Below are 26,185 nucleotides of genomic sequence, written 5' to 3' on the forward strand. Positions count from 1 at the left end.
CCGAATTTATTCTGTATACACATTACTTCACTCTTGGTGGCCCATGGTAACTTGTTTGAGCTTTATTTTGATAAAGAATCTGAGGTTTAGAAATCTGCCCAAGGTCACAGAGCCAGCAAGTGGTGAAGCCAGATTAACACAATGTGCAAGATCAGGACTAGATTTTCTTCTAAAGGAACTAAAAAATGAGGTTGGCTGAATCTAAGATTTCCCACAGGACTGAAAAAATGATGAAGACAGCAAATAACTTGTCCATCTCAGACTATGGGTATGCAGTTTTAACAATATAAACTGAAAACCAGCCTTGTTCCTGTTCAGAGTTTAAATAACTGCATACACTGTTGCCATCCTGTCAAGTAACAGATTCATCAGACAATCAGTTTGAAGCACTGTTTTAAAACAACTTCTCAAATTTATTTAACTCATGTGGATAACATGGTAGAGTTTTTTTTTTTTTTTTTTTTACAAAAAGGAAACAGCCAGCACTTACTACTCAATAAGCCTTGCAGACGGCTCAGAGTGTAGGCAGCATACTGGGCACAGTGACCACAGGATTTGCATTATGCTTGCAAAGACAGAACTCCACCAGCACCAGAGTTTTCCAATTCAAAATGTGATTTAATTAGAGATCCCAGCATGATAATTTTTTTTTAAAAGGCTGGATTGTTGCTTTTTTTTCCTTTAATTTTCCATTTCTATTTAGAAAAATGACTAGAGGCAATGGCGAAAATAACCATTTAAAAGGGATTCCTCTCCAGAAGTTTTTTGTAAAGTTAAATCCAGCCTTTCCATCCTTCTCTCCATCCTTTTACATTTAAAAAAGAAAGGAGTTTGGAATGTGTCAACCTTTACTCAGCTTGCTGCACAAAGCCTCAGCCTTCTCAAGTTGTAGACGTAATGCAATGCTGGGACTAATCTCCCAAACCTCTGGTTTTAATCAAGTCCATGGGGTGCCTGGCTGGAGGGCCCTGGGTGACAGTTGCTAAAGAAGCTCCTATTAATCTAAGGTCAGTCACAATCCTAACCTTAAACAGTAGACGGCTGACTGCATCACTTACGACATACACCAGGCGAAGGCAGAAGGAGCAAGAAGCAAGTCAGACGTCCCTCGTCTGTTAAGTCATGAGTCACTCCAGCAGCTGAGCCTGTGTTCCTTTCCCCAGAGCTCACTGTGCAAGGTCACCGCCACACCACCTCCATCCCCTGAGCTCACTGTCCAGCCATAAAGGGAGGTGCTTCCAAGTTATCACTGGAATAAATGATTTTCCATAAGTAACAAATGAAAATGTTTAGATCTACCAATGACTCAGTCTCTCCATCTCTTCTTGGGGAGCCTGTACTTCTAATCATGTGAGGAAGTTAAAAATACAGAGGAGCAGCATCAATAGACAATGTGCTTTACCTCTTCCTCATTACCTTCCTGGAAAATTGTTGTTTCTAACATTCAGTTTCCTTGAAAAGGAGAAATTTTACTTAACTGTTGTACGTTGCATGTAAGAAGGGACTTCTCTTTTTAGCCTTCATTTCACTGTATGGGTTTCCCTCTCTAGGTACTGAGAGTGGGAAAGGGAGAGAGAGGAGGAGACAAAAATCACAAAGTGTAGTATAAAGCACAGCCTGTGTCAGCACCATGACAAGTCCTCTAATGTCATCAATGTTGACTCTAAGTAATTTCTGGTGGGGTTGAATACATCATTACATTTCTATTTGTGCTCTGCCTGAGGCTTTTCCCTAACCACTAATTGCGAATAAAGGGCTCAAGAGTAAGAGCTTTTGTGAAAGGGCTAGAACACGAGTAATGTGCTGGTCTGTGGCCAGGTGTCAGTGTACTTCATAATGGAGGAAAAGAGGATTACCGGGAGATTTTTGTTTCAGCCTTTAGTCCAACCAAGATTTAAAAGACTTACAGAAAATGCTTCACACAAAAGTTTGGTAGTGGGGAAGGGAGGATGGGGAAGTGGTAAACACATCCAGTAAAATTCAGGCATAAAAGAATACCCACACAAGTCCACAAAATACAAAAGAACACGGAGGATCACTTCCTGAGCCATAAATGGATGGATAAGGGCACAGGGTGGGTAGGGCACAGTGGATTAGCCACTAACGGCTTCAGTGATAATTCTGAAACCTGTTCCAATTTATTTTTGGAATGAATTCTTCTCCTGGACAGGTCAAAATTGTGCTTAAAAAATGTTGGAAGATAACAGCTTTTGAAATATTCTTTTGCCTCTTGCTTCCAGGTGATTTCCTTTTTGTTGAAAACCAGAAGCTGTATAAACCTCACAGGATGGAAAAACAGTCTTTTGATAAAGATGAGGTGAGGTACTGGATGAACTTACACAGTAAGTGAGAGTCTGTATGTCTTGGTCTTGTCCCTTGACCACTCCACATCTCTGGACCTAACAGAGATGGCAGTTCACTTCCTCTGGAAGAAGCCAGTAATGGACACTTGTCTATTGGCTTTGCCCAGAGCAGCAGTTCCTTTCTTTGGGCCCTTTCGTTCCTCTTTCGGTTCCTTTTTCAGAGTCATGGTGGGAGGCCTATGTACAGAGGAAGTCTTCATCTTAAGCTCTTCTTCACTATCTGTGCAGGATTCACTCTCGTAGACCTTTTCAGTTACTGGAAGAATAAAGAAAAAAATGGGATATGAGTGGGTTGAGTCATTTAGAACACAGCTCTCGAGAGAGAATGAGATGTCTGGTTCACTCCAATCCCCTCAGACCCACTGACCAAGGGAGGTGTGCTCACTGACCATCGCAGCTCAATCCCGCTGGGAGATCAGATCCCGCCTCAGGGAGGAAGCAGTATTTTGAGCTCACACAGCCTCTAGCTGGGGCTCAAAATCAACATTCACCCTTACTCTGTCACTGCTATGCCCCATGCCTTTAAGTGGGCCTTTATCATGTGGTTGCCCAAATCCTGCATTTGGGCCTTGGTCTATGCTTAGCTAACTTGCTGAGCTCTACATAAGAACTGTCTGCATCTCAAACACCTACTTCTACCTCCATGCTTTGACTGACTTCTTCAGTCTCACCACCCTGATCCACAGTGCCTGCCATTTCCATCACTGGTTTTCCTGGTCTTAAGCTCTGCTCTACCAGCCAGTCCCCATCCTACCTAGCCAGACTCACTGCCATGGACCCTCCTGGCTAGTCCTATCCTGATGTCACCCACTGTGAACTGGAGATTAGCTCCTCAACTATTCAGTCCTTGGTTCTCAGTGACCCAGGATTTAGTAATGGTCTACATCATGAAGAATGACTATCTCAAGCAAACTTGGTCAGATGACAAACTTGATAGTTTTAAGGAAGGACAACGATAAAATGAGAAAAAGTTCCCAGTGTTTTTACTCCCTGTCAGCCAAGGGTGTATTGCGCCTTTTCTCCTACCAATAAAATTCACTGATCCCTCCCCACTGGAAACTTTAAAAAAAATTATACCAGTGAGGAGTCACTATAAGGAAGCCCCAAAGGGCACAGGTAGACAATCGCTTCCAACAATGATGTCCCAGAACTGATGAGGGTCTCTTCAGTACTACTGCAGTGCACACACCAACCGCAAGAAACAGTACAATGCCACCCTCCTGTGACTTTAGAGAGATGCAGCAGCTGTACAGTCAACGTCATCTAAATCCTTTCTCAGCAAATGATGGAAAAAGGAAAACACCTTTTCTTAGCTGAATAGAGAAACCTAATATGCATAATATTCAAATGAGTAAAGTGAAAGGTATTTTTTCCCACTAACATACAGTGATAGTTTTAAGCTCTCGATTATTGATCATTTTTTTCTAATAAAATATATCCGCCGAACTGTTCTAGAGGCATAGGCTTTGGAATCAAATACACCTGTGTTCTAATACCTAGTCTGTCACTTACATAGTCTCAAATTTTAATGTGTATCAGAATTACTTGAAGGCTCATTTAAACATGTATGGCTGGGCTTTATTTCCAGAGTTTTAGATTCAATAGGTCTGGGGTGGACCCAAGAATTTGCTTTTCTAACATGTTCCCAGGTGATGCTGATATGCTGCTGGTCTGGGGACCACACCGTGACAATCACCATTCTTTGCTCCCCTGTAAAAGGTGATATACTGCCCTACAAAATGTACAAATACACCCAGTAGTCTTTGGCAAGCACTCTTCAGTGCTATATTTTCCTCTTGCAATGGGCCACGCTGGAGGTCAACTGGCTATAACCAGTGGAGTACTCCTTCACCTTATTCATCTATTCTTATTAAGGTTGCATAATCAACAGTCCCCTCCCTAAGAGTTCCTAGGATTTGTCATTACTTTCAACAGCCTAGAAGTCACTTTGGCTGACCCCTGTCAACTAAGAGGCTAAAAAAACATTAGTAAGCTTTAAATATATACTAAGCGTTCTTGAAGATCTTAAGGCTCCACAGACCAGAGGCATTAGAATCTCCCATGAGCTTATTAGAAACACAGAATCTCAAGTCCTAACCCAGGCCTACTGAATCAGAAATTGAATTTTGTCAAGATCTTCAAGTAATGCATCTACTCAACAAAGTTTAAGAAATGCTGCTCTAAGATACTTCAGGAATTTCCATGGTATACTTGTTAGTTCAACAATTATGATCCCAGAACATCATCCCCATCCTGATGCAACTTCCAAAGCATTACATAACTGGATTTTAGAACAAAATTATGAGCTGTTATTTACTCAATGTCTCAAATTAGGGAATTCTAAAGAGCCACCTACAGATATAGAAAAGACAAGACTTGCTCCTCCATAAGTTATATTATGTATTCAAATGGTGGCATGTCTGTAATATTAAACTTCAGCATCAATTAGCTCATTATTTCATGACTAACCACTGGTTGTCTCATTGCCGATTCTGTGCAATGCACTGCTTGAGGGAGTTAAAAACCAGTCAGGGAGTTAAAAACCAGTCACCAACAGAATTTCTTAAGCAGAACACTTTGTATATACCTTAAGAGCTAAAAGGAGCATTTCTATATTCAAAGCTGTGGCTACTTCAAACTACAGAACAAAGGAGGTTTCAACTTAAAAATACAGGACCTTTATTTTAGCTGAACAACACACCACTTTTCTGGGCTGCCATAAAAACAAGCGCAGTTTGCATGGGTAGAAGAATTCTTTTCCACTCAACTGTTCTGCTCTTAGAAATCCACCCTGTCCAGAAGTCCACCCCAAATTTATCTCAGGGGCCCAACTCCCCAGTCCCTGTAGTAAACTCACAGAAAGGGAAAGATCAGCTTTTTAAGCCCACAGACCAACCCCCATCCAGCACAGGACAGGAGAAGCCCCCTGTGCTGGTACAGTTGGAACAGTCTGAGCAGAGAGAGGAAAGCAGAACTCCTTTATTGGTTACAGGAGCCAAGATTCATTAGGTTGACCTTGGACTAAAAACCTTAAAAAAAAATGTGCTATGTGAGCACAGTTTTCATTGTTGCATCCAAGGCTCTTAATAGTCCTGTCTGGAGACAGGAGTACAAAAAAGTTCACATCCCATACCTGGCCAAAACTTGAGTACTATGTTTTGAACAAAGCAATAGGTAATTAGCCCCAAATTCCCAATGAACTCCCATAAAGATATTTTTGACACTTTTCTTTTGGGGTAGCAGGAGGGAAAAACTGGCACTGATGCTTTTGTCCTCTTAAGTTTAAAAGAAAAAAGAATTAAAAATTCAACAGTAAATATGTAAATTACCATTAACAGTCAAACCAAGAGGCTTGAAATTCATTACTAGAAGACTAACAGCAAAAAACAAACAAAACAAAAAAAGACCAAAATCCAGAATTCATAGGCACAAGAAAGTTATCACTGAAAAGACAGCAATTTCCTGTGTAAGGAATTTTATTCCCAATCACATGCTACAATTAAAATGGCAGAGGCCTTTTCAGATGAGTGGGAGGTGGGGAATGGGAGAGGGCTCGAGACTGATGAAAGGTCTTCACTAGTTTTTTTTTGTTGTTTTTTTTTTTTGCGGTACGCAGGCCTCTCACTGTTGTGGCCTCTCTCGCTGCGGAGCACAGGCTCCGGAAGCGCAGGCTCAGCAGTTATGGCTCACAGGCCCAGCCACTCCGCGGCATGTGGGATCTTCCCGGACCGGGGCACGAACCCGTGTCCCCTGCATCGGCAGGTGGACTCTCAACCACTGCGCCACCAGGGAAGCCCCCTTCACTAGTTTTAACAACCACATTGCCTAGGGAAAGTTGATTCTTCAGAGTCTATCAATCTTTTTAAGACAAAAATTTGAACCAGAAAAGGAAAATCAAGAAAGGGAAAAAATACTTCTCTAGGAGAGCCAGTGTGTGGCAGGTGCCACAGGAAAGGAGAAATGACAATTCTCGGCTATCTCACTAACAAGCGGTTGAAGAGCCTAAACCCACAACTTTTTGCAAACACAAAAGACAGTACCAGGATCTGAACATCTCATCGGGCCTCAAGTGCTAAATCTTAAAAGCCCCACAGAAGTCGGTCAATCGTGGTAGAACAAGCTAAAACATGGCTGAAGAATCAAGCAATGACTTGAGGCCTGAATTCTAATTTCCCTCTAGGCCTCCATAAAAAGCACATGCTGTTACCTAACATGGCTTACAAGCAGGAAACATAAAGGAAGTGATTTGGAAGAGTCAGACCCCTCTATAGAACAAATGGGACAAAACACAAAGAAGACTCTTGACACTCTCTTCAGAGTCTAGTCTTCTATAGGAGCTTCTTTTCCACTGTTCAAATGTATAAAACAAACATTCAAAAAAAACCCAAATGTTTCTCAGTGTCTATGATTTAAAATTGGTATTGTGGTTTCCATCTTGAAAGTGTTTTTTAAATATATTACTTCACATGAATCTTCACAACAATCCCACATGTAGGCAAAATGGTATTTTCCCTCCACTCCACAGATCAAGAAACTCCCCACCAGAGATGATGTGACTTTTATGCAAGATCTCAAGCATATTACCCAAACAGAAACCCAGGTATTCTGACTTTAGTTGTAGTGTTCCCTATATTCCACTACTCAAAGTGTGGGCCACAGGAAAGCAGCCCAGCACCACCTGGGGATGAATCATGTGCATATTAAAGTCTGAGGCACCCTGCTCTGTAAGGGATTAAGGTGCTCTCCATGGTAATAACTCTATCTCTGGATTTGGAGTCAAAAAATTTTCTTACCTATGCAGCCCTCCTCGTCCACAAAGGCTTTAGATTTTAGCACACGTTTTCGTTTTCTTTTGTTTTCTCCACTTGAGCCCTAAAAGATCATAGGAAGATCAGAGGATACAACATTAAATTGACCAATCAAGCTACAGAGAAAAATAACAGAAGTTTTTTACTCTATAACAATCACCCTCCAATATTCTATGACGATAAAAAGTTAAACAAGTTATCTACAAATTTCCCTTTAGGGGATCAGCCCAACCACAGACAAGTTACACTCATTGATACTTCATTGTGAGAAGAAAAGTAGCATGTTGAGCAAAGAACTGTGTTCATTCAGTCAACAAACTTTTGTTGGGTAGTGCAGGCGTCGAGGTTAAAAAGACCAATAGCACAAGGGCCTTAGTGGAGGAGAGAGACAAAGAAAACAGACCATTGCAATCCATTGTGGTAAGGGCTTTAATGGAAGGCCACAGCAGATACTATGGAAGCACTCAGGGAAGGCCTCTAAACCAGACCAGAGGTCTCCATGGCATCCACCCTTGCCGTGGATACCTGCTAGTTCAATCTTGGCACTGCAACATTACAACTGTCTAATTTAGTATCAAAAGGTATTACTTATACCAACTTCCTTTTCTCTCCACTGGTCTTCCACCCCATTTTCTCTTCAGCTAATGAGGAAATCAGTGCAAAATTTAAATGAGTCTTATCACAATGAATTAAGGAAAACTAATATTCATAAAGGAAAAAAACCACCCATCTTCTCAGTCCTTCATTATCTACACTAACAGAATCAGACAAGAGCCAGATGAAGATCATTGAAAATTGTGTTTCCCCATTTGCAGCCCTTTTCTTGAAGAGCAACAAATCTGCATAAGTTGTTTGTTCTACTCTGTCTTTCACACACTCTGCTGCAAGACTTCACTTTGCACAATGCCAACAGGAGTTGGGTGGCACAGCTGCCCTAAAGCTGGAGGGAATGAAAAACAAAAGAGCTCCCAGGATTGACTTTGGCCACATTCCTGAGATGACACCTTATGGCTGAACTCCCTCTTCAGGTGAGAAGAGAGGGAATGCCCATTCTGCACTACCTAGAGGAGAGCAGGACGAGACAGGAGCCGGCTACTGACATCTGTGAAGTGTACAGCAGCGAACTAACGTAGCAGAGTAGTTTTATCCTTGGGCGATAAAGGACACATCCCAGTAAAGTTGTACCTTGACAGAAGGAGGCTCTGGCTCAGTCTTCGGCACTGGTTCAGGAGATGGAGAAGCAGGAGGAGGTGGGGATGGTGACTCAGCTTCATGAGCCCCAGGAGAGTCTAGTATGACTGAAATAAGGAAACAAGCTTAGATAAGAGAACTACAGCAGTGTCTGGTACAATGCCTTCTCCACTGGCTCTCTAAACTTCCATGTCCAACAAAGGGTATTTTGCAAGCAGTAATTCAAGACAACCAAGGACTCTGCAATTATATAACTATAAATATCTTTAAAATACATATTTTATTAATTTTCATACAAAGAGAATCAAAGAATCAAGAATTATTAGAGCTGGAATATACCTTAGAGATCATCTTAGCTAAGCTTCTACTTTTATAGATAAGTCAAAGTATGAAGTTGTTTTATAAATATCCACTGATCAAAAAAAAAATATATCCACTGATCATCTACCATGTGTCATGTATTTCACTTACATTATTTTACTTTATCCTCACAACAAACCTAAGAGACTAATACTATTATTCATACATTAGAGTTGAGTAAACAGAGGTTCAGAGAGGTTAGTTAACTTGTCAGGGGCACAGAGCTTGCAACTGAGGCAGGAAGTTTTAGACCCCAGTCAGTCTGATTCCATAGCCTTACTATTCCAACTATCCCATGCTACCTTACCACTCAGGGCCAGACATTTTCTCTTAAGATCAAGTAAGTGGAGATAATCCTCAGATTATATCAAATGTGAGTACCTTTCATCTGAAGAGCTACAAATCCATTACAAATATATTTAAAATACACTGACGCATCCACATTCCTTATGCTTATGTCACTAAAATTATATTGAGGGAGAATGCTTGACTAAGGCAGACAGACATAGATTCTAGCATATGAATGTGGGCAAGTTGTAAAAAAATCTCTTTGAACTTCAGTTGTATAAAACAGAAATAATAGTTAACAGTGATTTTGTGACTGTGGTCTGAGGATTATTTGCCATCACTTGAGATGTATGTTAGACTGAAATTTTCCAGCTGATATTAAGAGCATAAACTGGGGAGTGGGGAAATCATCTCTGACACAATGATCACAATTACAGCTCTAACAACTAGGACTTGCTTGTTAATATGTGTTTGGGAACTACTTCTCACTTGCCTCACTGATGAGGCTTATTTTGCTACACTGAGATTAGCAGGAAAGAATATTTTAAGGAGAGAAATATTGCTATGGAAGTGGTACCACCTGAAACGACAGTACCACCACAGGGATCCCATCATTTCTGAATAGTTCCAGAAATAGTATAAGGCCCATAAGAGAGGAAGTGAAAATCCTCAGCTGACCTATTGCTTAATTACCACAAAGAAATTGCTGGTCAAGGAACTGGGTAAGCTGCTTAGCCTCACCTGCTCCCTGAATCTCCTGGCTGTATTCAAATTCTTAGCACAAGTCTTGGATCTGAAATTCTCCCAACCGATTAGGTCAGTGTTAAAAATTATGACAGTGGAGGGTTCAAGGCCAAATGACCTAAAGAGGTGAAGCAGAACAACAGCCAGAAAGAAACAATTACACACTTCAAGTATGAAATGGGCCCCAAAACTTTATAAGCTCTAGGAAATAAAAACATAAAAGGAAAGTGGTCCAGCTATTAACCAGCTCTGGGAGGCTGGAACATGATGGGAGCTCAAGGAAGCAAAAGTCCAGTCAAACCACAGAACCAAGCACACGTTTTTCTGAAGGTATAGCTATTAAGAAAGCTGTGTCACAATGTGTTACAGTGGTGGGAGTGAAGTTTATGTGGTGAGGATGCCAAAAAAAAGGAATTTTGAGTACTCTCAGTAATAAGTTTAAGAGTTCTTACTCTATTTCCAGTTCTGTAACAACTTGACTTAACCAAGGAAAACACAATCCCAGTGGCACCCTCTAAGACCCCTCTCACTGCACTGTATGGACTGTTTATCTACACTTCACCTTCAGACTCTAAGGTCCACACAGGCAGAGGCACCATGATTTCCCTAGCACTGAATATACAGTAACAATTTCTTTTAAATAAAGGAAAAGAATCATTTTCTGAACTAAATTTGGGATGATGGGCTTCTAGGTCAAGGAAGATTCAGCATATACCTCCTTCTCCCTTCCACACACCCCCAAAGAGAAACATTATAACGATAATAAAGGAAAGAAATGTTGTAACCCTCTCATAATGGGGAAGAGAACACCAGAGGAGCCAAGAGCTCTTAATGAATAAGAAATTTCAACAAATCCCTGGAAGATGGAAGGCAGATGGGAAAAAGTTGACAAGGGAAGCATCAGTCAATTAGGTGAGTCTGATAGGAGAGGTTACTATATATTATAAAACTTGTCTTTTATCTGATTTTTGAAATTGTGTACATGTATTACTTTGTTTAAAAAAATTTTTTTAAACAAAATATTTTAAGAAAGGAAGGACAGGGAAAACAACTAGAATTTTCTGGACTTTACAAACATTAATCATTCATTTTCATAATAACCCTACAAAATCACTATTACTATTTCTGTTTTATATTGATACAACTGAGGTTCAAAGAGACTTTTTTAAAACTTGCCCACATTCATATGCTAGAATCCATGTCTGTCTACCTTAGTCTTTATTACCAAGCCAAGCATTCTCCCTCAATATATTTTTAGTGACATAAGCATAAGGAATGAGAAACCTCACTCACCCCAGGAAAGCAACCTTTGTTGGGGCAGCATAAGAGCTGTGGTAAAACTAATTGCAGGGATCCAGTAATGTAACCACTGTTTATCAGAGAGTTTTCTGGAAGAGATGGGTAACTAGGATTCCTGAAAATCATTCATAGCTTCCTTTAACCTTTAAAAAAGGGGCGGTGGGTCATTTGCTTAACATTCTCTATAAGCAATTTGCAAGGACTGAAAATGGTAGCAAGGACTGAAACATACCATTTAAAACTTTTTCCTAGCAATATAGATAGTACTCTTAATGTTGTTTCTCTCTGGGTCTGGCCTTTTCTTGCTTTACAAAGGGAGTATGTACAATAGAACTGCTAAAGGTGCTTATGACTCTGCCAGGGAGAAAGATAAAGGAACAGTCCCTTGGGTAGAGAGTTAAGGATATGAAGTTGACGGGAATTTTCTGAGAGAAGGTACTTTCAAGTGTGTTTATTACCACACTTAAACGCTTACTGAATTTCAATAGGAAAAGTGGGGTGAATAATAAGAAAACTGACTCTATGTTAAGCACTGTCCCGGCACTTTTGACGCAGCATCTTATTTAATGTTCATAAAAGGCCGGCACAGTTTGTGATAACATCCCTATATGAGAGACGAGAAAACAGGAATTGATTAAGTTAAGTAATCTGCCTAAAGTCACATGGTCAGTGGTAAAGGTTAAGATTTAAACCCAGGTCTGTCTAACTGCAAAGTCTCTGCCATTTCCTCCACTCCCGCTGCTCATGTACTAACTTCCAGCTGAAGACAGCATATTGAACTAATAGTGTAACAGAAATAAAACAATAATAGGTTAGAGACTGTATGAATGTTTAAAATGAAATCCCACTGGCTTTGAGACAAAGAAGAAATTTAGGAATAAAATGGCAAAGGTTTATAAATTTAGTCAGATGCCAAAAATTATCTTTGCCAGAAAAAAAAATCTGAGAGCCTCTGCTTTATATCATCTGCTATTATAGGTTGTCCACCTCTTTCACATTTCTTCTCCCTTCCAAACTAAATAACCCCACTCATATTTCTAATCACTTAAGGGTATTATTTTTGTGAGCTAAGGATCAGAACTACGGAGAATATTTCAGAAGTATGTAAAGAGTGTTCAATCAACCACAGTAATTCCTTGACTTAGAGCTGACTCCTTCACTAATACTAGAGTATCTAGTTTACTTTTTTAATGTACATTAGGATGATGGCTTCAAAGACTTTTTTAGAATCTTCTTCAAGTTCTTTTCCTGGTTGGAATTTAGGGAAAACTGTTCCAATTAGCACACATTCCTAAGTTACTTGCTAAGTTATTTTCCTGTGTGTCTGCATAGATTTGCCTCTATTTCCTTCAACTCTTAACCAGTCAGAATGTTCCTTGATGGTTGTTTCATCACACACTTGGGAATCTTCCTTTCTGTAGTCTTGGTTAAAGCATTTTGATAAATGACATGGAATGAGTATATAGCAACTGCTCCACTGGGATGGTCACAATACCCTATCCCTATCCATTCCACAGTCAATGGAAACCCTAAATCCATGGAAGAGTCAAAGATGTACCTCTGCCATAGACATATTCAACTTTCTTGTACAATTTCTTATGTATATTCATTTCTTTTGCATTACTGTCACCTGTATATATAATTTGTTTTTTCATTCACTTGAGCTAATATCCCCCCACTTTTGGGGAGCCTCTGTTACCATTTTTAGTGCTTCTTAGTTTCTGGTAAAAGTAGAATCTAACAAGTTTAGCTTTGTCCTTCAACAGCATAGCAGGTTCCTTTTTTTGCATTCATTTTTCTTTAATCTCTTTTTAGTGTCAGTTTGTTTGCTCTTGTCTACCTTTATATGATGCTGAATCCCTTTGGACGATAGTTCCCCTGGCCATTACCAAAAATGTTTTATACTCATTAGGCCATGAATTCATGGAGAATCAATCACAGCAGCTCAAGCTTTTCACCACTGGTTCTCAAGCCAGGCTTTTCAGGATCAAAGTAATCTGGCATATCAGTCAAACCCAGGTATTGTTCTCTTTGGTCTCCTCCTTTTTCTGTACACTTTCATTTACACATTTTGGGAAGGATAATTGAACTGGCTCTTAGAATAATTGATATTCTTTTAAAAGGCACTTAATTTTTCAGGCAAGACTCTTGCCCTTATTCTGTTCGCTTATTGTACAACAGTGTCTACAACTTAAAACTGGAAGGGTTCACAGTGTCATTCCCTCTCCACAATGACCATACAGATTCTTCATCTTAGCATGGTTTTACTTATGTGGTACAAAACACCACCAATACCCCGATGCCTACAATATCACCCATTTTATAAGATTCACATGAAGGTACCCAAAGGAAGAGCTCCATTTTATTTTTTAAAAAAGAAAACGTCCTTGTTAATAAATAATAATCCTTATTCTCTTTCCCTTTGTGTTTGCTACTTTGACAAATTACCATAAGATTATGGTTCTTGTCAAAAGGTTAAAGTAGCTTTTAAACAGAAATAGGTACACTGTGTCTCTCAGTGCTAGGATTACTATTGTCACTGTGACCCATAATAAGTAAATTTTTAGCTCCTTGAGCCTAAAATCATCATAATAAGAACTGACCCTTCTGTGGACCAAATGTTTGTGTTCCCTCAAAATTTATATATTGAAGCCCTAATCCCCAATATGATAGAAGTAGGAGGCGGACCTTTGGGAGATAATTAAGTCTCGAGGATAGGGCCCTCATGAATGAGATTAGAGACACAAGAAAGATGATTTCTCTCTTTGCCACGGAGGATACAGCAAGAAGGTGTCTGTCTACAAATGAGGAAGAGAGCTCTCACCAGGAACTGAATCAGCAGACACCTTGATTTTGGACTTCTTAGCCTTCAGAACTGAGAGGAATAAATTCCTGTTGTTTAAGCCTCTCAGTCCATGGTATTTTTTGTTATAGCATCCCAAACTGACTGAGACAATCCCACTAGCCAAAAATTAAAATTTAAAAAATTAGCAATGCCCACCTTCATCTTCACTGCTATCAGACTCAGGAAGTTTGATTCTTCTCCTCTTTTTCTTCATGTTTTCAGTTTCTTTTGTCTCATCGTCAGATACCTCCACTTGCTTCCTCCTGTTGCCATTCGGGAATAATTTAAGCATGTTACACAAAATAAAAATATAAGTATTCATGTGTTACTGTCAGCCTTGCTTCATAACTCATGATCTTAATTCCAGAGGGTAGAAAGTAAGAGTCGTTATAGACCCATAAGGATACTCTGCTAACTGACCACAGCTAGGTCACTTCATGGGGTAACCAGAATAAAAACTTTCTCTAGCTCTCTAAAGACCACTGTAAGCTACTTACCAAGTTATTGAAAAATTTTCCAAATTCCTTCTTACTTCCCCTACTGGCCTTTCAATCATTCAACAAGCATTAAATAAGCAGCTACTACCTACATAAAGACTTTTTGCTAAATGCTCAGATGCAAAGATCAAGAAAATACCGTTGTTCTAAAGAAGCTCTGGCAGGAAAAATGGGCATAAATACCACTAACTATAAAATACAATGTGATAAATTTTACTGGACAAATAACCTAGATCCATCTTGACATTATTTAGCTCCTCTGTCTGGATACTCCACCACACTATTCATTCAATCAACAATAATTTATCAAGGGCCTAGTGTGTGTTATAGATACAAATAAGTACAAGACATAGTTTTTACCTTCAATCTTATTTCTTATGTAACTAAATATCAACTTATTTTTCTACCTTAAGCTAGAAAAATAACAAATTAAACCCAAAATAAGTTGAAGGAAATAATAAAGAGCAGAAATCAATGAAATAGAAAATGTTAAAAGATACAAGTTATTTTTCAAGAAAAGATTAATAAAATTAGTAAGACTTTTACAAGACTGATAATGAGAAAAGTATACATTACCAATGTTAGGAATGAATGAAGAAATCTATAGTGATACCTACAGATTCCATAGATACTCAAAGAATAAGGCTATATATATTATAAACATTTTTATGCCAATAAACTCAACAACTCAGATGAAATTCCTTTAAAAACACATTCAAAATTGACCCCAAAAGAATAAGAATATTTGAATAGCTCTATTTAAAGAAATCAAATTCATAATAAAAATTTTCCCACAAAGTAAACTCCAAGCCTGGGTCCACTGGTGAATTTTATCAAACTTTTATGAAAGAAACAATACATACCTTACACAAACTCTTTTGGAAAACAGAGGAGGAGGAAACTCCTCTCAACTGATTGTATGAAATGGGCATAACTTTGATACTGAAATCTGACAAAGACATTACCAGCCAAGAAATTAACTGATTATAGCCCCCATAAATATAGATGCAAAGAATTCTTAACATAACATTAACAAATCGAATCTAGCAATATATAAAAAGGATAATACATCATGACCAAGTGGGGTTTATCTCAAGAATGCAAGGCTGGTTTAACATTTGAAAACCAGTCAGTGTAATCCACCACATGAACAGAAACATCATACGATCGCCTCAATAAATGCAGAAAAAGTATCTGTCAAAATTCAACACCCATTCATAAAACATTTCAGCAAACTAGGAATAGAAAAGACTTCCTGAATCTGGTAAAGGGCATCTACTAAAAACATACAGTTAATGTCCTACTTGGTGGTGAAATCCTGAATGCATTCCTGGCAATAACCATCAACAGCGAGTGTCGTACCCATCGTTAGAAACATTTTAATCCATCCCTATCACATGTTCCTAGGAGGTGAGGCCCACTGGACAGAGAGCTCTGACCCTCTGAAACGTCAGCATTTTGTTGATGTTTTCTAATAGCGTAGCCCCAATCTTGCCACAAAAGTCAAGTATGTCTAGGCCTATCAGTGCTGACAGTGTCCTTTAGAATTTCTTTCAACAGACTAGCTCCTACCAACTATGAGGTAGTGTCTCAAATTCCTGGATTCATTTTTAACAGCTTGTGTGCTTTTTATTTTCTTTTCTAATTACATTTTACCACTTGAAAAATAAACTCATTGATATAAAAAGAAAACAAAGAACTTTTTCTCTTAAATTTCACTGGAAACAGTAACCCCTCATTTGGCAATCTGAGGTGAAAAACAGACACAGAGACATACAATCAGGCACACTTATGCCATGTCCACAAATATAAAATGAAGTAAAGGAGAAGACAATCAATTTAAACGCAATGGGGCCCAAAAAACTGGCTTTGGGCCCTAAATCATCTGAACTGGCTGATTCAAGTTCTGCTTCACTAGACAAGCTATGGAGCTTCTCTCTTCATTTTGGTTATGCAGCTGTATCCCTAAGGCTATCCCTAGTAGGATTTAGTGCTCAGCTGAAAACTCCCTGCTTGTCAATAAGCCCAAAAAGACCTTCTCACCCCCAGCAAAGACACTCTTCCCCCACAAGTAACAAAATTTTCCTACCTTTTTTTTTCCTTCTGCTGCATCTTAACAGGCTCTGCTTTTTTGCTAGATTTCTTCAGGCCCACAGGGGCTGCCAGCTTTGGTTCAGTGACAGACAGTGGAGGTTGCTCCACTTTTTTTTCTTCTTTCACTGCTTGTTCTGAATCCAAATTGACTTTAATTTTATCTGTAAATAAAGTATAGCAGACGACATATAACCCCATCGTGCAATATTAATCTATCATTCCTTTGACAGTTTACTAGGTGCCAGGTAATATATTAGGCACAGGGGCTAAAGGGATAAAAAACAGTCCCTGTCCTAACAGAGCTCATGGTCTACTCAGAGAACATTTCTCCTTTCCAACTACCACTCTAGCTATAACTGTTTTCATTTCTGCCTCCTGCTAATCCCTCATTATATCACAGCCCCCAAGCCAAATGATAGTAAACGTAGCACTTAGAAAAAAATGAATACAACTTTATGAAGTACCAACATTCTCATTTGTTAGATGAGGAAATTAAGAGTCAGAGCGATTAAAAGATGTTTCCCAAGAGTGTGCAGCTTATGAATTCTGAAAACAGAAAAGCATCTCCTTTGTATATGCAAAAAAATATGAAACACCTTTTTAAGCAAAGAATGATAACAGATGATGACTTTTTAATTTTGTCACCAATAATTTTTTGAAATATATAAAGCATTAAGGTTTTTGTTACTGAAACAGAATTCATATCATAAAATTTACCCTTTTCAAGTATACAATTCAGTGGTTTTTAATTGCAACAACACCACCATCCAATTTTAGAACATTTCATCACCCCTAAAAGAAACCCTGTACCCATTAGCCATCACTCTCCAACCCATCCCTTAACAACCACTAATATACTTTCTGTCTCTATAGATTTGCCTATTCTGAACATTTTGTGTAAATGAAATCATATAACATGTGGCCTTCTGTGTTTGGCTTCATTTATTTTGCATAACATTTCAAGGTTCATCCATGTTGTAGCATGTATCAGTATTTCATTCCTTTTCATGGCTGAAAAATATTCCATCATATGGATATATTACATATCATTTAACCATTCATCACATGATAGACCTTCTTGGTTATTATGAATAATGCTGCTATGAACATTTGTACAAGTTTTTGTGTGAACACACAGTTTTAATTCACTTGAGTAGATACCTAGGAGTGGAAGTGCTGGGTAAATATGTTTAATTTTTTGAAGCACTGCCACACTGTTTTCAAAGTGAGCACATCATTTTACATTCCCTACAGCAATGTATGAGGGTTCAATTTCTCCACATTCTTGCTAACACTTGTTATTGTCTGGCATCTAGTTTTAAATGGTTCAAATACCAACAATCAACTCTTCATCCAGCTCTAAAGCTTCATTTTCATTGCACTGATCTTGTCATGTGTCAAATACAATAAAAACATTCATAATTTTACTCTAAACATTAAGCCTTGAAAAAAACATCTGTTAAATAAATCAGCTTTGTAAGCCATTCTTTTAATTAAGTGAATATTTCATTCCTTTATTTTATCCACGTTTCCCCCCTCCCTCTATTACATTCTATCATAATATCCTGTTACTCTCTGCCTAGCTATTACAATCATTAAGTATTTTATTTTTTCTGTATTTATTTGTCTTTCTATTCCAGTAGAATATAAGGGCCATGAGGACATTTTCTGCATTGTATCACTAGTGCATAATAGTGCCAAGCATGTAGTAGGTGCTCAATAAATATTTGCTAAATAAACACATGAATAAATAAATGTATACTTCTGTTTGACTTTTACAATTTGCAGTCATGTTTTACGTATTTTAGAAATAATAGTAATTTTTAAATTCACTGGCTTTTAAGGTTACAAACATATTAAAAACAACAACAACAAATAAACATGTGGGCCCCATCAAAGTTGCCAAGAAACCACACAATCTGATTGGGTATAGTGGACTAGCACCAGGCGTGCAGGCCAGTGACATTAGCATGACATATTTTCACAGAAGTAGGGAGCCCTCCTTATGCACTGTGCCTGCAGTAATACAATCATGCCTCCCAATAACCTGAAAGTAGCAAATTTTCAATATTTTTTCAGAACATAAAGATGTTCTCTGATAGCATTTTTTTTTTTTGTGCAAGCCAATTTTTTTTTAAATTTATTTATTTATTTATTTATGGCTGTGTGGGTCTTCGTTTCTGTGCGAGGGCTTTCTCTAGTTGTGGCAAGTGGGGGCCACTCTTCATCGCAGCGCGCAGGCCTCTCACTATCACGGCCTGTCTTGTTGCAGAGCACAGGCTCCAGACGCGCAGGCTCAGTAGTTGTGGCTCACGGGCCCAGTTGCTCCGTGGCATGTGCGATCTTCCCAGACCAGGGCTCGAACCCGTGTCCCCTGCATTGGCAGGCAGATTCTCAACCACTGCGCCACCAGGGAAGCCCTCTGATAGCTTTTATGGCAAATAAAAAAAACTATTACCCCAATCTGTCCCCTAACTACCATTTTGACCATCACAGAAAAGCAGATTTCTGACTAATTTTACTTGCATAAGCATGTAACAAAACTGCTTCCCACAAAATCTTTGTAAAGTGCTATGCTCCAAGAAGTGTGCCATAATTATCCTGCAACTCCTGCATTGTTCCTGGTATTCTGGCCACATACCCCCAGGGGATGTGTACTTGATATGAGAAGTACAAAAATATGTAGTTATTGGTTCTTTCTATATGAAAAAATCCTCTCTCTCTCTCTCTCTCTCTCTATATATATTTTACATCTTTATTGGAGTATAATTACTTTACAATGGTTAAATATATTTTTTTAAATAAAGGAGATTTGCTTTCTCAAAAAGTAAATATTTATAAATGGCCATTATAAATAAACTTCTCTTTTATTTTAAACACCCATTTTCAAGAACACTATAAAACAAATATTTAATTCTCTTTTCAAGGCAGGAAGTAAAAACAGAAATAAGTAAACTACCCTCCAGGATATCTCGACTGAACCCAGCTCACCCATAAAATCTATTGTTCCAGTTGGTTATATTCACCAACATATAGATCTGTATACTACAAGTTTATGTTAGGATGCGGGAATGCCACATGGGAGTGTGTTAGATAGGTTAAAAACTGGACAAGGTGGCTTTCACCTCAGATATAATGTTATTATATTGACATTCATATATTAGTCAAAGGAAGGTAAGAACATGCTTACTCATAGCAGCTTTTCCAAAAAAATTGCTTATCGCATTCCCTTTCCCTGGTGGCTTGTTGCCTACCGAAGATGCCTAAAAGCATAGAAAAACAAAACACACATGATTTTTTTTTCTAATGTTTAGGCTGCTCTTCAAGTAGCAGTCAAAAAATCTCTTCAATAGAAGAGCACACTCTCATGATCATACAGTCTCTATATTATTATGCCAAAACGTGTAGGCACTAGATATAAGAACAAATCCAGACCAGATAGTATTTGGTGTTAATCGCCAAAGCTTAGTTTTCCCTGGTTTTTATAAAATTATTATTCATGAATATGGCTAAACTTATTTAGAGTACATTTAAAAACTACTTAGTTTGACAGAATTAAAACACATCAGAGGCAACATGGTACAAAATGGGGAAAAACCTCCAAAACATTACATTTGTAATCATCCTAAGTGGAATGCTAAATGCTGATTCCACCACGTAATAGCAATATGACATCCAAATTACTTAACAAGATAATGATAATGTCTCCCTCACAGAAGCGATAAGAGGATTTAAGCAAAGACCAAACTATTGGCACTCAGTAGGAGTCCTATAATTGTCAGTGCTTTCCCTCTCCCTCTCCTCTCCTTTCCCAAAGTGGAAGCTTTAAAATGACAATAATGGTAATAATAATAATGGCAATAATTATGCTTTTCTAGATTATTTTTAGTAGTATGAGACTTTTCTTAAGTCAACGCACTTAAGTTAGTTGAGATGACTGAACAATAAAAAACTAAGGAAAGGGATGAAAGAAAAAAACAAGAAAAATTCATTAAATAGAATGAGAATGTTAAATACACTGGCAAAGCCCAAAATATAGATGTTCCCAAATAACATACTGCTAATATACAATTCTTTGCATTATTTCAACTGGGTCTCACAATAAGCTTATGATGTGTACAGGGCAGGCATTACATTTTACAGGAGAATCTGAGGCTTGGTGAGAAGCATTATCGAAAGAAAAAGGACTACTTCAGGTGAGAGTATCAAGAACTAAAGGATTTACAATAAAGCAGAAAAAACAGAACTAAATATCAGAACCTTAAATAATTAAACTACTACCACTGGAATTATTAAATGCTTTTCTAGTTACCCATTCTGAGCTGTAAAAGCATATTTTTAAAGAAGACTTACATTCGTTACTTCTTTAGCCTCTGTTTTGGTTTCCTTGTTGGCATCTTGGGTTTTAGAAACAGCTTTAGAAGCAAACATGCCCATGATGCCTTTGGGCTGCTGGGAACTCTGTTTGGGGATAGGTGGGCCATGACCATTGGTGGTCAACTCATTACTAGCTTGTGGCTCAGGTGATACCGGAAGATCTGACTGCTCAAACTTTTCAAAAGATGAGGATTCAGCAGGAGCTCTAGGGACGGCAGCTGCACACTGGATGGCACTAAACCTGAGGACAGAAATGTTACATTAAATTAATTGATGTCAACATCAAACCTTATTTTTAAACTCTTGTTTCTTCCCCACAATACTTTCTAACCCTAATACTATAAAATTAGAAAATTTTAGAACTAGAATGGATTTTAGAAATTAGTTTGTGCAACAAGTACTGGAGAGGAGTGAGTGAATTATACATCTCGTTAGTAATAAAACTAAGATTGGAAGGTGTCTTCTACCAAGCCATATGGGTATTCTTGCTTTTTTGATAAAAGCATCCTAATTCAAAATAGTAAGAATACACCAAACAATAATAAAACATTAGTAATTTCACCATCTTTGGTAAACCAAATGGTTATCTCTTGTTTTTAAAGACCTTCAACATATAGGGCTAGCAATACCATAAATACTGACTGAATCAAAATTAAGAGCTTTAAATATTAACAAATTTCCTGGCAACTCTCCTGGCCAGAATGGATCATGCTTTAAAACATGGAATAAGCTGGGAACAGAGCCACTGGCTTCTATAACCTGTGGTCCTTTAAAGTCACTTATTTAATAATTTATAATAATCCCAACTAATAGCACCAGACAAGTATGCCCATAGCTAAGTGAAGAAATTTGGAACAATTTGCATGACGTATTAACGGGAACATTCATCTCTTCTTCTCTAATGATTGTAGATGCGCCTGTTTCACAAAAATCCATGATGTAATGTCCTACATTGTGAATGGGTAACTGATCCAGCCTTGTCAAACAGTTGTACTTAAAGCAAAGTTTTCCAACGTTTCCTAACAAAGAAGAATATTTTATTTCCCTCAGTCTTTTGCTTATTGAGGGTAGGTAAGAGCTCCTTGAAGATAAGTATATTATTCACCTTTTGTATTTCAGGCACCCAGTACAAGACCTGGCACAGGGAAATACAGGTTGAAAGAAAGATTATTTAAGTCACTGAAAGTGAGGCTTCTGGCTTCTCTCCTTTCTTTAGTGTATCATCTCAACTTGGGGTGGGAGAAGATGGAGGTTAAGAAACTATGTGGTGATAGCAATTATCTTACAGATCAACCAGGCACAACTCTGAGATTAACTGGCCTAAGATAAAAAATCCCTGATAATATCACTTAATTTCTGAAGTAACTTTAGGCTGAACAGCCCTGAGCTAGAGTCCACAGCTCCAAAAACCTTCCACTGATTTATTACAGTCCACATAGAAAACTCCACATTAACACAAATATTTTGTGCATCAGAGTTAAGAACAGACGGAAATCATTTCCTTTCACTCACCACTCTTCCTCTCTGGCCCTGCAGTGCTTCCATGTACAGGGAAACAGAGCAATGTTTTATTTCATTGTCAACATCTAAAGTTGGCCCCGAGACAACTCTTTCTCCATTTGGTCTACATTCCACACCTTAGGGTCAGGACCAGGAATTGGCAATGAGGAAGAGACCAGGTTAGGCTGGGAACATGTCCGAAGAGAGAAGAATCTGCTCAATCTAAAATTTCAACTTTCTTCCTGTCACAACACTTCTTAAAACACATGAAACAATGTGTCAGATCTCAGTTGGCCCATGATTCTCAGGACCAAATACAAACTTCTTTACTGGAGATAAATTCCTCACATTTCTACCGAGGATACTTTAAATATTTAAGTAAAGTTTCATTAAAGTGCTTCCTACTATCACATTTGTACTTGTCATGTTTACTTTAGCGGTCCCTATGCAAATTTCATTGTGGACTTTTGAGTCACTTTTATTCTTGTTTGCTTACTTACTAGATACAACAGAATTGATTTTTAGAGTTTGACATACCACTAGATTTTAATACAGATTATTTTTGAAATCTAATAATACAACTTACATAAACATATCTGGGTGTTAATGTTTTCTTATAATCCTTCCCTAAAAGACACCAGACATAAATTACTCTTTAGCTGTATATTCATTATTTATCTAATAAATATTTGTGTGTCTATTATACTCAAGGTTTTGAGCTGAAGGAAAAAAAAGAACCAATGTCTACCATTAATTCACTCAACAATTATTTACTTTATGCTTACCATTTGCCAGGCACCATTTTGGGTATACAGTGGTTAACAAAATAGACATGATCCCTATGCTCATGGAACTTACAGAAATTATTTTTGGCAATCCTATACCTATTTCTCCTCAAGGATCCAACTTTATCAGTTATCCCATCCCCCCCGAGTATCTTCAACCATTTCTTCTTTTTATAGCTCTTTCCTAATAATATAAGTTCAAGGTATTCTCAACTTTAAAAATGTATAGGGCTTCCCTGGTGGCGCAGTGGTTGGGAGTCCGCCTGCCAATGCAGGGGACACGGGTTCGTGCCCTGGTCCGGGAAGATCCCACACGCCACGGAGCGGCTGGGTCCGTGAGCCATGGCCGCTGAGCCTGTGCGTCCGGAGACTGTGCTCCACAACGGGAGAGGCCACAACAGTTAGAGGCCCGCGTACCGAAAAAAATAAATAAATAAATAAAAATGTATATATATCCTCCCTGAGCCTCAATTCCTCTGTAGCAGGTTACCTCTCTTTTTCCTCCATCTTACCGTCAAATTTCCTGGAAAGTTGTCCCTATCTGCTATCTTCCTTATATCCCGATCTACCCAGTTGACCAGAAGCTGGTTGCTCCACTGAAACTGCTGTTACCAAGGCCATCACTTTTCAGTTCCTGTTTTACTCAGCTTCTCAGCAAGGTTTGATATTGTCAACCAGTCCCTCCTTCTTGAAACTCTCTTCTTAGTTTTTAGAACTCCAGACACTCTCATGATTTTCCTCTTATTTCTGGCTGCTCCCTCTTAGGTCCCTCTTTTCTGCCCACCCCTTAAAAAACAGCTGTCACTTAAATAGTGCTTACTGTGTGCCAAGCACTGTTCTAAGTGCTTTACATATATTAATTCATTTAAACCTCTACAACCCTGAGGCTGATACTAATTTTATTAGTTTCATTTCACTGATGAGGAAACTCAAGCAGAGAGGTTAAATAATTTGCCCAAGAGGTTACACAGCTAGTAACTGTGCCTAGAGTTTAATAACTTTCTGCCCTTCTTTCAGTCTATGCATTCTCTCTGCATGACTGTATCTACTGCTGTAGCCCAATTAATTATCTATTTTCTCTGATTCCAAAATCTCTCTCTTTACCCTCAGATTTCTCTCCTTAGCTCTAGACTCCCCTATCTATTGCAAAGGACACCTCCACTTGGACTCCCCACAGGGTACTAAAACTCAACATGTCCAAAGCCAATTCATCATTTTTCCCTTCTCCCAAAGCCTGCTCCTCCTCATATGTTCCTCTTCTTAGTGATGGTACCATTATCCATCCAGCAATTCAAGCCAGAAACACGGCCATCATCCTTAACACCATGAACCCCGCCCCCATCCCCACCATACACACTCTCCTGGTCCCTAACCACTACTACACCATCCAGGTTTTGATGGTATGGCCCTTTAACCTCTGTACCTCTCCATTTCCAACACCACTACTATGCTTCAGGTAACTATCATCTCCACCTTGAATCACTGCAACAGTTCTCCTTCCTGATGGCCTTGCCTTCAGATTATTCCCTTCAGATCCATTTTCACCATCATAGAGTGATATTTTTATGATGCAATTCTCATCATTTCAATCATCTGCTTCAAAATCTTCAGTGGCTCCCCTGTGCCCTTGGAATAAAGCCTCAACTCTTTATCCTAGTAGTCAAGCATAGAGTCTGATTCTTTGCATCATTATTTTCTGCCTCTCACTCTAATTTCCAGCCATAGAAAACTACTGTGGTTCTGCACAAGCACCACGTGTTCTCTCAGCCTTGTCCTTACTCTCCCATTTCCCTCTGACTGGCTACTTCTACTAGGCCTTCAGGCCTCAACTTCAATGCCGTACCCTTCAAGAAGCCACCTCTGTCTTGACTCCTCACTCCACCCCAACCAAAAAGGGGGGATGAGTGTCCCCCAATATCCTCCCACACTCTTATTCATATTGTAGCACTGTCACACTATACTGTAATTGCCTCCCATAGGATCATCAAGCAGGTAATGGACCATATTCACTCTATAGTATGTGGCATGTCACACATACTCATCAGATCTTTGTTGAATTAATTCAAATTATTCTGCTTAGTACCTATCAAAGTAGTAGGTGTTCACTATATGTCTGGGGATCTGGCCTGAACCTTCCATACAAAGTAGGCGTTTGACCAAAGCTCAAAAGAGTTTAAGTAACTTGTCCAAAGCTCCTGGGCCATGAGCAACAAAGCCAAAAATCAAGCCCATGATCATCAATTTCCAAAACCCATGTGCATTATAGTCCACCTCCTCCCTGTGCTGTGAAAGATACAAAAGATGAACAAGATCTGATCCTGGCTGTGGAAGATCAACTGATTTTGGATGGAAGGTAGAGGAATATTAAATTAGGAATAGTTTTTTGAAGGATAACATTTGAACTGGCTCTTGACAGATGGGTAGGATTTAGACAAGCAGAGACTGGGGTAAAGGAGTAATGAGGGGGCCCAACAAACAACATTTCTGGTAGTAGTGACAGGATAAATACATGAGAAATAGATTTATGGGGAGTCTACTGAGGTTTTCAGTATGGGTTGTAGCTGCTATTTTTCACCTTATGATGCACTAATAAAACCAGGCATGTGTCTTACTGCAAGATAAACGGGGTTTTACTAGACTTGGCGTTCACTCTTAAGAGGCAGCCACTGTGTAAACATCTTACAAAATCAATTCGTAAAGAAGCCCACAAGAAACATTAAGGAGCTCACTTGCTGCAGTTCTGCAAGTTGCTTTTAAGGATGTCATAGTCGGTATTGAACAGAGGCCCACTGTCCTTTAGCATGGCTTTCTGGATGCTGTACACATGTACACTGGCAGTCACAGCTAGCTTGGACTTCACTGCTACAAGTCAACAGGAAAAGCAGTCTGTTAATACACAAACTTCATAGCATGTGGGGAGTTTAACAAGAAACCCTTCTGCATTAAAACCATTTGTAATCTGTGGTGGTCCAAAAAGCTCTAAAAGGCCAAACAGTATTATATACAGTATGATATCAACTCTTCTGTCTGTGAC

At 38.7% G+C, this 26,185-nt stretch overlaps 1 protein-coding gene across 2 annotated transcripts in view; it reads right to left on the reverse strand.

Annotated features, from left to right (window-relative positions):
* Positions 1 to 668: 668 nt before the first annotated feature.
* POLD3 (DNA polymerase delta 3, accessory subunit) overlaps positions 669 to 26,185 on the reverse strand; it is a 41,165-nt gene continuing 15,648 nt past the window's right edge. The window contains exons 5-13 of one of the 2 annotated variants that reach the window (XR_014297119.1): positions 25,881 to 26,013; positions 20,843 to 21,107; positions 19,680 to 19,752; positions 16,485 to 16,650; positions 14,055 to 14,161; positions 8,357 to 8,469; positions 7,157 to 7,235; positions 2,340 to 2,619; positions 669 to 1,249 (exon numbers count right to left, since the gene is read on the reverse strand). Coding sequence is in view for 1 of the 2 variants with exons in the window: in XM_082660870.1 (XP_082516996.1) it covers positions 2,417 to 2,619; positions 7,157 to 7,235; positions 8,357 to 8,469; positions 14,055 to 14,161; positions 16,485 to 16,650; positions 19,680 to 19,752; positions 20,843 to 21,107; positions 25,881 to 26,013 (1,139 nt within the window). In the remaining variant the exon portion in view is untranslated. Of the gene's footprint in view, positions 1,250 to 1,882; positions 2,620 to 7,156; positions 7,236 to 8,356; positions 8,470 to 14,054; positions 14,162 to 16,484; positions 16,651 to 19,679; positions 19,753 to 20,842; positions 21,108 to 25,880; positions 26,014 to 26,185 lie in introns of those variants that run through there. The other variant, XM_082660870.1, reaches the window with a different exon arrangement.

This window comes from Grampus griseus, assembly GCF_964374135.1.
Source record: "Grampus griseus genome assembly, chromosome: 8".
Taxonomy (NCBI): Eukaryota; Metazoa; Chordata; class Mammalia; order Artiodactyla; family Delphinidae; genus Grampus; species Grampus griseus.